This window comes from Sus scrofa, chromosome 16 (assembly GCF_054392235.1).
Source record: "Sus scrofa isolate SSC_HxYL_T2T_F1_AM1 chromosome 16, Sscrofa_HxYL_maternal_Yorkshire_Landrace_v2.0, whole genome shotgun sequence".
Classification (NCBI taxonomy): Eukaryota; Metazoa; Chordata; class Mammalia; order Artiodactyla; family Suidae; genus Sus; species Sus scrofa.
In genome coordinates, this window is record NC_139398.1 from 46,624,670 (window position 1) to 46,636,794 (window position 12,125).

A 12,125-nucleotide genomic window follows, 5' to 3' on the forward strand; every position below is an offset into this window, starting at 1 on the left:
GAAATGCACATCGAAACTACCATGAGATACCACTTCACACCAGTCAAAATGGCCATCATTAATAAGTCCACAAATAACAAGTGCTGGAGGGGCTATGGAGAAAAGGGAACCCTCCTGCACTGTTGGTGGGAATGTAAACTGGTACAGCTACTATGGAGAACAGTTTGGAGATACCTTAGAAATCTATACATAGAACTTCCACATGACCCCACTCTTGGGCATATATCTGGACAAAACTCTACTTAAAAGAGACACATGCACCTGCATGTTCATTGCAGCACTATTCACAATAGCCAGGACATGGAAATAACCCAAATGTCCATCGACAGAGGATTGGATTCGGAAGATGTGGTACATATACACAATGGAATACTACTCAGCCATAAAAAAGAATGACATAATGCCATTTGCAGCAACATGGATGGAACTAGAGAATCTCATCCTGAGTGAAATGAGCCAGAAAGACAAAGACAAATACCATATGATATCACTTATAACTGGAATCTAATATCCAGCACAAATGAACATCTCCTCAGAAAAGAAAATCATGGACTTGGAGAAGAGACTTGTGGCTGCCTGATGGGAGGGGGAGGGAGTGGGAGGGATCGGGAGCTTGGGCTTATCAGACACAACTTAGAATAGATTTACGAGGAGATCCTGCTGAGTAGCATTGAGAACTATGTTTAGATACTCATGTTGCAACAGAACAAAGGGTGGGGGAAAAATGTATACATGTAAGGATAACTTGATCCCCTTGCTGTACAGTGGGAAAAAAAATAAATTAAAAAAAATGTTTTAGGCTTTTTCATAATAACATCAAGAAACATTAAAAACTTACATATTTAACAAAACGTGTGTAAGACACAGACACTGAAATCTGAAAACTATCGCTAAGACAAAGAACACCAAATAAATGGAAAGATATACCATATTCAAGGATTAGAGGACTTAATATCAAAACAGCAGTTCACAAACTGAACAATAATTTAGAAGCAATTTCTGTCAAAATAAGCTTCCTCTTCTCCAATCAAGCCACTGTTTATCCCTTCTAACCCAATTCCTCCACCGTACGTTCTGGAATTCCAAATCTATTATTAAAGTCCTCTATATTTTCCTGTGTCTTCAAATTCTTCACTGAAGGTTCACAACATCTCCAAATAAATTAAGAAGCCTTTCCCTAGGATGCTGTTTGGCCTTGTATCACTATTAAAGCAGGAATGAGATATTCACATCTCACACCTTAAGAGTCCAGTGCTGGTCTTGATGTCTTCATCACTCCTCAAAGCCATTTCTGGACCATTCTTTCCCTCTTACAAAAAAATGCGTGCTATTACCTAAGCTCAAATCAAAAACAGCACCTTCTACTATCTACTTCTCAAAAAATTACTGCTTAGGTCACTTTCGTCCCTTAACACTTCACACCCCATCAGTCCTCACATCACCATCTCAAAGCATGCATTCAATAGCCTCTGAAGTCTGGCCTTGTTATCAACAGAGAAGTTCTCTTCCACTGTTAGCATTTGTTTAATGTTGTTAGCATTTGTTTAATGTAAGTATTCCCTGCTACCCAACACTCCTTGAAGACAGAAACCAGAGCTGTCTTATTCACTGCTGAATTACAAGCATATAGCATAACACGTGCCCTTACATCAAGAGTTTTTTTCCATCCCCACTATATGCAAATATTGAGGACTACTAGCAGGCCTGTTTGACTTAAAAGAAAACCAAGGACAATAAATGTCTGGGAATCATATAAATAAAGGAAAATGAAAATAGCTACCTATTTAGCTATTTTTCCTATTTAGGAAGTTAAACATATAGAACACGTAAGACCAACAATTCAGAGACTTAGGTTGAGGAATTGCTCTGCTACTAATTAATGGCTTTACTTAATGTTACTGAGCCTCGGTTTGCTCGTCTACAAATCAAAGGAATTAGACCTTTGGGGTTCCAAAAACTTTTTTTTCATTCATGTCTTAACAGTGCTCCTCCAGATGTAAAAAATAGCAAGTGTGTTTTAAGAAGGCAACCCAGAGGACCTAGAGCTATCAAAATATGCATGAAGTTACTTTACAAAAAATATACTCTGAGAATGCTAAGAGATCTAGCAGAGCTTCATACATGGTTGGACTAGATCAGAAGAAAGCAGGAGTTCTCACTGTGACTCAGCAGGTTAAGAACCTGACATAGTGTCCATAAGCCTCACTCAGTGGGTTAAGGATCTGGCATTGCCACAATCTGCAGTGTAAGTCACAATGCAGCTCAGATCCGGTGTTGCTGGGGCTGTGGTGTAGGCTGACAGGTGCAGCTCTGATTCAACCCCAGACCCGGGAATGTCCATATGCCACAGGAGCGGCCATAGAAAGCAAAAAAAAGTAAGCAAACTATAATCCATAGGGCAGTCTACAAGTTATAGTTTGTTTATGTAATCATTAAAGTTTCACTGGAACACAGCCACACCCATTCATTCAGGATTGTCTCTGACTGTTTCTTCCCTGCTATAAAGGCAAAGTTATTGGATAGTGGTCAATATACAGCCCAGAAAGTCTAAAATACTTACTATCTGGCACTTAAAAAAAAGCTTCCTGACCTGGGACTGCATGATCTAAAAGGTTCCTTTTACATTATTATACACTGATAATGAAAAGAGCTGCTTAAATGCTCTTAAGTATAGGAATAAAGTGGGAAAAAAGAATAAGTAGCAAAAATAGATCAAACATGATCTCGATTCACCTCCTAGAGATTACACTAGCTTCCTCTCTAAGCTAGCGGATGGCTCATCCTCCAATCACTGAAACCTTCTATTCCAAGAATACACAAGACAAAACAAGCATTAAAAATTTAACGCACCTGCCCTCCTTCACTTTTTGTGCATTCCCTCGACATATGTAGTTTTCAATGTAACCATCACTGCAGTTGATTTTTGACCAGTCTGGGTCACAAACATCCAAGAAGTGAGGCCGCAGCCTGCCTATTGAATACTTGGCAATGTCAGTCAGGGACTGACTAGCAGCTGCACCAAATAAAAATGTTCCAATGGCTTTGTAAATAGTGGCTATGTAGTTATTCCTGATAAAGGAATTCGAGTGCAAGAGGTTAAAGTAAACAGACAGGGTTTCTCCAACAATCATCTGAAAAAGAAACAGAAAAACAATATGTTAAAGCAGCAACCGGGCACTTTAAACAAAGTAAAACAGAAAAGAAAATGGTAAATCACAATAAAATATTTGTTTTAAAAAACACCTTCCTCTTTTTTCCTTTTCAAATGGAGAGCAACTTAAAATATCTAATTCCAGACCACAAAAATAGGTGTTAGATCAATTGATACCTTACAAAGTAGTAGCTAAGCCAAAATAGTTTGTCTACATTTTTTTGACACAAAAGACCTTATTTCTTTTCTTCTATTCAAATAAACTGAGTCTTAATAAGTAGACAATGATATATCCATGGAGGACAGAAAACATGGTTTGTTCAAAGAATAAAAACTTCACCAATTAGCGTATCTGACAGAGTCTGCATTTTCATCAAACAGTCCTAGAATCAAAAACATCCATCATGTTAAAAAGGGTAAAATAGTTTCAAAGAGAGAAAAAGCTACTATAATAAAAGCAGGGATGTAACACTGAAGCCAAAGGGTACAGAGGGCAGAGATCAGCTGACAAGGCCTCCCAGTCCTGCCTCTCCAGGAAACCTTCAGGGCCAGCTTCCCTCACAAGTCTCATTAAAAGACCAAACACACACTTGACATTCTTCTCCAAGAAAACATTTCAAGTGACACCGTCCTCTTTCTTTTTCACTGACTCTTGTAAAATGGGAGTTACAGCCTTCCCAGATTCTAGTTGAGTGTGTATGCGAGCGCACAGCAGTGTAACGAGTTTAAAGGCATAAAAAGGCTTCCAAATACTTTCCAAGTTCATAGATCAATACCCAAAGAAATTTTAAAGTATCAAATAACATTATAAAAAATTACATCTGCTGATAAAATATGCCACACTCTAGCTACCTGAGACCAAAAGAAACTCTTAAACAAAAACGATCTCCTTGCTATTTTATATTGGGGGTGGATATAAATCACAAAGTTTCACTTAAGAGTTCCACCCGCTAGTCTTAAATTTACATAAACAATTTTACAAAGCATTCAAACATTTCCATTTAGTGAGGACTGTCTTCAGGGTGAGTCTCAGCAAAGGTGAAATAAATGGCTGCCTCCTAAAAGGGATTTCAAGAACCTGATATCAAACATTTTCTTCATTTGGCTCACTGGCTCCTGGAATTCCAAAATTAGAATGTTGTAACTTTGACAACTAGACTGTGAACTCTACAAAAGCAAGAATGAATTTTTAGTCACTGATAGAAAGCTGAATTTTTAGTCACAGTGACCTAAAATAGAGCTGGTGGTCAATGAATTTCAACTGAAGGTGCTACCTCTGGGTAAAAAGTGAACACCCTTAGTTTAACTAACACATTAAGCCTCACAGAAATGTATTCCTTGTTATAATCCTTAATGTGAATGACCATTTCTGAGAACAGGTCTCACAGGAGAAGAAAACCAACTGTACTTCTGGGGATATCATAACTCTGCAATTGTGCTTGGGGTCCTCCACTATGACCACACCAGAGGCCTTGTATTAAAATATAGAGTTTCCTTGGACTGTTAAGGTGTTCCAGCAACTGCCTTGATAGATTAGTAGCAAAAAAGGATTTCTCTACTGTTTTGTTATGGAGTTGATCTTTGATAATTTAAAACATATACCAAATAGGGAGTTCCCATTGTGGCACAGCAGAAGCGAATCTAACTAGTATTCATGAGGATGCAGGTTTGATCTCTGGCCTCGCCCTGTGGGCTAGGGATCCGGCATTGCTGTGAGCTCTGGTGTAGGTCGCAGAAGCAGCTCAGACCCCGAATTGCTGTGGCTGTGGTGTAGGCCAGCAGCTGCAGCTCTGATTCAACCTCCAAATGCCGTTGGTGCAGCTCTAAAAAGCAAATATATCTGTGTATACACCCCGACTCCCAAATAGGAGTTCCTGTTTGGTTCAGCAGTAACGAACCCAATTAGTATCCATGAGGACTCGGGTTCAATCCTCACTCAGTGGGTTAAGGGTCCAGCATTGCCATGAGCTGCAGTGTAGGCTGCAGACGAAGCTCGGATCTGGCATTGCTATGGCTGTGGTGTAGGCCAGCAGCTACAGCTCTGATTTGACCCCTAGCCTGGGAACTTCCATATGCCATGGGTGCAGCCCTAAAAAGACAAAAACAAAACTAATAAATAAAATGTATGCCAAATATATTAATCTAAACTACAATTTGAGCAGTTGAAACTTCCACATCTCAGCTGTCAGCTCTTCTTGCGTAAGCATTCAACTACTTTCCAAAACGAAGTATTGATCTTTGCAAGTCTTTCTAGTCATAATGATCACTGTTTAGAGCCATTCAAACCCTGGTTTTTGCCACTGATGACTAAAAATAAATTCATTAGGAACATTCAGAGCACTAGGCACAGAATAAAAGCTGATCTACAGAAGCAGTATATGCTGAAACTTAACTCTTAATACTGGGGAAGGGTGGAGGGGATTCTAAAACTAAAATGCCATCAACTTAACATCATGTTTTATTAAGCACTCCATCTTTATTGAGAAGAATAGACAATGGAGATGTTCTAAATCAGTTCTAAATTAAATGCAGGAATATGTCTGTGCATTTCACCTATACATGAGAGCCATATTTTCATTTCATTTTACTACCTTATCCTGCCCTTTGAGCCATTTATGCTAACTCAGCCTCTGGTAAAGTCCACAAGTAAGCTAACTGTGCCCTAATCTTAGAGCAGGGACTACTCGTCATGCATTATTTATTCAGATTCTAAAGATAGGATAAATTATTAAAGAACTAAAGATAATGTTTAGGCAGAGTTCCTCTTACGGTTCAGTGGTAATGAACCCAATTAGTATTCATGAGGATGCGGGTTTGATCCCTGGCCCCCCTCAGTGAGTTAAGGATCCAGCATTGCCACAGAGCTGTTGTGCAGTTCACAGACATAGCTTGGATCCTGTGTTGCTGTGGCACAGCTGGCAGCTGCAGGTCCAATTCAACCCCTAGCCTGGGAGCCTCCATCTGCTGCAGGTGCGGCCCTAAAAAGACAAAAAAAATTACCTAAATCAGTGTGATTCAACCATTTAAAACCTATGCACTACAATATTTTTTCACTATCTCCCTTCATATCTCCACCAACCAAGATGATTTTATACACCTGTAAACTGTCACTATAGTTACATGTCTTTCAGTCAGAACAGTCTAAAATCCTTTCCAAAAGAATAGTCTAAAATCTCACCTTCCAAAATATCTCTAAATACCTCCATTCCCTTTATTCTCTCCAAAATCTCTCTCCAAAAAAAGTCAAAATGGTCTCATCAGACCAGATTTTTATCACCAAAATCTTACCTTTTCCGTAGTATCTGACATCACTGACCATTTGGTCCTTACTGAAATTCCCCTTTGGCTTTTGAGAAACTATATTAATTCTGATTCTCTACTAGGCTCCCTCAATTACTAATATATTTGTGGTTCATTTGCCAATCATGTCAAAGGCCTGGTGTGAAGTCCCAATTAGAATCCTGATTTTTTTTTTAAAGACATGATTTACTTTCTAGAAAATAAAATTAAACATATACAAGTCTAGTGAAGTGCTACCTGCAAAAAGCTGAGTTAATAAACAGAAATTATTTTAAATTAGTACATAAAACCACTTCCCTAAGCTGTGTCTTTGTTGATTCGATTGATATGAAAATAGTACTTTTATAGCACTTTTCAACAAGTCTGTTCTTTTTCAAGAAAACTACATTCAACCTTCTTGCAGGTGATGGTGAAACAATAAAAACTTCCAAGTTAATACACTATAAAAATTTTTTTTGATAACTGAGTATCTGTCAGGCCCTCTGCTTGCTGTGCAGGCTACACACAACCACATGGTGCCCAGCACCAGCACCCTATCTTATTGTGGGCCTCTGGTCTATAGCAGGTGTCTATACTTCTGCTTGTGCAGCATCTTTCTTAGACACAAAGACAAGCAGAACTGAAAGAGAAGTACATTTGCAGCAGTGTTTGAGTACTTGAATCTTTGTCCGAAATCAGCTACTATCTGCCTAGGAATCCTACTAAAATGTTTCTATTTAAAGAGCTAGTAATCTCTCAGAAACATGTTCTTTTTAAGAAGATCCTATTCCTACTCCTTCCTTAATGCAAAGATCATAGGCATGGATTTACTTCTTTTAATAGTAAAAACTCAGTGTAAAATCTGTCTCGATTAAAGGGACCACTGATTTCTTAAAATTCCACTATACAGTAGAAGAGTCACCAATGTCACAACATAATCACTCCAGTTTCATTCCAGCATCTATGACATGCCAGGCTCCACAGCAAGCAGTGAGGATGCAAGATGAACAAGGCACCATCTCTGCCTTTCAGGCTTGTGAAACAAGTATCTGTATAGCAGAGGTTTTGTTTTATGAATTACATACTGCAAATTAGGAGTTAACTTTCAGTGCTAATAAGGAGCTGTGATCATTCTGCAGTAAGAGGTTTACATTTTTAAATTAGGAAATTTTGTTTTGCTTTTTAATAAACTCCAAAACAGACAAGATATATATGCTTATCTCCTGGTTGAGACCATATTTTCTGCTTTTACCATCAACTCTAATTTCTGAAGTTACAAGCTATGGAACATAAACCTAATTAAATTCATAGACTCTCTCAGTTAAGAGAGTATAACAATCACCTAGTCCAATCACTTAAAGTCTTTTCCCCAGAGCACATTCTCTAAGCATTCTCACCCAAAATCCTAGAAAACTATTGTGTTTTAGTACCAGTAAAAATTCTTTTGTGTTCGCTGCTAATTATATATATAGAACTTAAGCGTTTATCTCCCATTTCTGCCATTATGTAAAAAATTCTTTAAATTAAATGTGGGTTAAACGAAGTCTTAACCTTAGTTAGCAAATTTTCTCTTCCAGAACTCAGTAACTAGAAGCCGGTTCATAGACACAGTTTCAATAAGTTATAAAACAATATCCAAGTATAATGTATACTAGAAATACATTGATATAATAGTTACCTATTGCATTATTACTGAAACAATAGCAAATTAGAACTCTACAAAATCACAATGACTTGGAGGAGATTAGCATAAAGCCTACATATATTCAGTAAGTTTCTCCTAATTACACATTGTTACCCTTTTGGACCCACTTAAAATAGCTGAGATTATTTTGATTAAATAACATTAAAGGTTAAAAAACATTGTTTTAGATGGTTATTCATTCAATCATTAACATATTAACACAAAATTAAGCCAGTTGCCCAAAAGTGATAAACTTGGAAAAGTGGATTTAACTTACAACGATAATACTGAATGGAATGATTATTCCACCTAATAATGGATAAGGTATGGTGTCTTCTTTGTAAGGGTACTTGATGGACTCATCATTACAGAATAATCCTCGTTGGAAGGGGGTATGCCTTGAAGTAAGAATTGCAAAAGGCAATCCAGCTAGCAAAAGGAATAAATGAAAATATCATTAAAAAGAAAATATCAAAACTAATTAATTGCAATAATAATCCCACAGACTGTGTTTAAAAATACATTTGCCATGAAAATAAATAAGAGCACATGGAAAAAGGAAATGTAGCAATGCATGCAACAGAAGTTAGAAAAATTACAGCTCAGGGTAAAGATCCTTCTTCTACAGAGAACAATGACTCCAAGTCCTCTATTAGCCAATTTAACCAAGAGCAACTTCTTCCCTTCGTTTCTGCTGAAAGACTCTAAACTGATTTTAGGGAAAAGAACCTCTTTTCATGCTCTTGTTGTCATTTAATCATAGGGGATTTTTTCAACACTATTTCCAAACCAGAGTTTTGCTTCCAAAGGAACAAAGCATTTTGGGCATTCCCCATTTTATCTTGATATTACTATCACATTTAGATAGATCACTGTCTTTGGCTAAGTTATCACAGTATCTAAATATAATATATCCACTTGTTTCTATACTGTATACAGCAAGTTTAGAAGTGCTATGATAAGGAGTGTGAATTTAAACCAAGTTTCTTAACAAAAGACAGCCAAACGGAATCAAGCACAAAAGCACCTAAAAGACAATTCTTTCTTTCTTCATTACCACTGTTTTCCCTATAGATCATGTCTCACACTCACGTCCTAAAATGTCTAAATTTTTCCCTAAATATGAACTTGAAGAATTCAGGCCTCCTTCATTTCATTCACTGCACCCAGCCATTCTGATTAATACTACAGCATACTGACTAGGACTGATTTCTAAGAGACAGAACTTAGCAGAAACCCTCAACATGAAATCTGCTTTAAACTTTTCCAAGTATGGATGATTCTTTCCCTAAGTGACCCATTCTCCCAATAGTAATAAGCATAACTACTAAACTAACACAACACACTCACCGTATATTCAAGTGTTCTTTCCATGAAGCACCAAGTCTTCATGACCATTTACAGTTCTCGTAAATGCCATTAACCCCTAAAGACTCAATGACAACCAAGCCTCTGCCACTCTGCCTGATGTGTACACAACAAATATTAAATATACTCAATATGCAAAGGCCAAATGAAAAGCAGAAGCACATTGCTGGTTCTCTTTATTTATCTTGCTATTTTCCATTCTGACTCCGAATACATGAACCAAAGTTTATTTGTGTTAGCCAATTTGCCAAGTTGTCAACCCATAAGAAGTCTTTACTATGTGAAAAGCGGCCAATAAGGTAGTACAGGAAGACCCTAAGCTCATTCCACCATGAGGACACTGCTAAGCCAGGCACCATTTCAGAATCCTCCCTCTAGCCAATCAATGCCAAACTAGGCCTGCTCACCAGACGGCACCAACCCCTGGCCAGGCAGCTAGGTGGGCTAGAACACAGACTTACCCACCCAAAGGCTGTCTACTGGAGAACCCCCCTAAGCCCTCAGCCACCCCAGGACATGACCCCACCCACTATAGGAGCCAGCCCCATCCACAAGTGGGCTGGCTTCCACTAGCCCTGGGACCTCTGGAAACCACCACACACCATATAACTAGTTATTTGGCTCAGCTCCATCCACCAGTGGGCCAGCACTAGCCCTGGTCCTGGCCTCACACACTGGGGGTCAGGCACCAGCACCATGATCTGATGGGTCCCAACCCTACCCATTCCACCATCCCTGGAATCCCAAGGCCCTGCAGTCAAAATCCCTGGGCTTCAGCACTGCCCACAGTGGTCCAACATCAGCTCCAGAACCTTCAGGTCCCACAGCCAAAGATCCCGAGACCTGATTCTGTCCATCAGAGGGCAGGCGCTAGCCCCAGGTCCTCCCGGACCCCAATACTGCCCATAATGCAAGTCCCAGATCACCACAGCACCAAAGTGAGTTGAATTAAAGATCTGGCCCTCCCCCAGTAGTCGTCTGGCCCTGCCCAACAGCATGCCAACACCAGCTCCAGGACTCCTTGGGCCCCTCAGCCATCCATGTCAGGATCCAGTCCAACCACCTGCAGCCATTACCAGGACAAGAGGCCATGCCGCCAGCCAAGCCACAAACCAGCCCCAACCACCACCAAGTCCCACATAGGCAGGGCATGGTAACCAACAGGACTAAGAGTCACGCACACCTACCAGTGTACCCATAGTTGTCAGCCAGCCACAAAAAAGGGACCCATGCAGCCCACATAGAGGGCACCCCTAGAACATGTAGCTCTGATGACCAGAGGGAAGTGTGCTGCTGGACCACGTAGGATATTTCCTATATAGTGCCACTTCTCCAAGATCAGGAAATGTAACCAACCTACCAAATATATAGGTATAAAAACAGTAAATTTGGCAAATGGAGGTGGCAGAGAAATACATTCCAAATGAAGAAACAAAATAAAATCCCATAAGAAGAACTAAGTGAAGCAGAGATAAGCAAGGTACCTGAAAAAGAGTTTAAGGTAATGATCATAAAGATGCTCAAAGAACTTGGGAAAAATGGATGAACAGAGTGAGAAGTTAGAAGTTTTTTACAGAGTTAGAATATATAGAGAAGAACCAAAAAAGAGCTGAAGAATACAATATCTGAAATAAAAGAAGGAATCAACTGTAGATTAGATGATACAGAGGAATGGATCAATGAACTAGAAGATACGATAGTGGAAATCACTGTAACTGAAGAGAAAAAAGAAAAAACAAATGAGGACAGTTTAAAAGATCTTTGGGAAAACATCAAGTTTACTAACATCCACATTATAAGGGTCTCAGATGGAGAAGAGAGAAAGAAAAGAACAGAGAACATATCTAAAGACATTAAGAGCTGAAAACTTCCCTAATCTGGGATAGGAAATAGGTACCTAGGTCCGGGAAGCAGAGTCCCAAACAGGACCCACCCTAAAAGGACCACACCAAGAAGATTATAATTAAAATGGCAAAAATTAAAAACAAAGAGAGAACATTGAAAAGAGCAAGGTAAAAGCAACAAGTTACATTCAAGGGAACCCTCATGAGGCTATCAGCTAACTTTTCAACAGAAACTCTACAAGACAGAAAGGAGTGACACAATGTATTTAAAGTGATGAAAAGTAGAGAGTTCCCTTGTGATACATCAGGTTAAGGATCTGGCATTGTCACTGCAGCAGCTCAGGTCACTGCTGTGCAGTATGGGTTCAATCCCTTGTCTAGGAACTTTCACAAGCTGAAGGTACAGTCAAAAAATAAAATGATGAAAAGTAAAAACCTTCAAAAAAGAATACTCTACCTGACAACACTTTTACTCAGATTTGAAAGAGAGATCAAAAGTTTTACAGACAAGCAATTGCTAAAAGAGTTCACTACAAGGAAACCAAATTTACAAGAAATGTTAAAGAGACTTCTCTAAGTGGAAAAGAAAAGGCCAAAATTAAAAAAATGAAAACTATGAAAAGAAAAATCTCATTAGTAAAGGCAAATATACAGTAAAGGTAGTAGATCAAGCATGTGTAAAGCTAGTAGGAAGGTTAAAAGACAAAAGTAAAAGCAGTAAAGTCATCTGTATATCCAAAATAAGTAAAAGGGGGTTCACAAAATAAGTAAAACATGGTATCATAAACAGTAAACAAGA

The 12,125-nt window shown here is 38.8% G+C and overlaps 1 protein-coding gene across 17 annotated transcripts in view; it reads right to left on the minus strand.

The window, feature by feature from the left end:
* PLPP1 (phospholipid phosphatase 1) overlaps positions 1-12,125 on the minus strand; it is a 137,526-nt gene that overhangs the window by 26,758 nt on the left and 98,643 nt on the right. For 9 of the 17 annotated variants that reach the window (XM_085001560.1, XM_013984778.3, XM_085001556.1 and 6 more), the window contains 2 exon segments: positions 8,392-8,543; positions 2,851-3,131 (listed from right to left, as the gene is read on the minus strand). In XM_085001560.1, coding sequence (XP_084857686.1) covers positions 2,851-3,131 — 281 coding nt within the window. In that variant the 5' untranslated portion in view covers positions 8,392-8,543. 17 annotated transcript variants of the gene reach the window in all.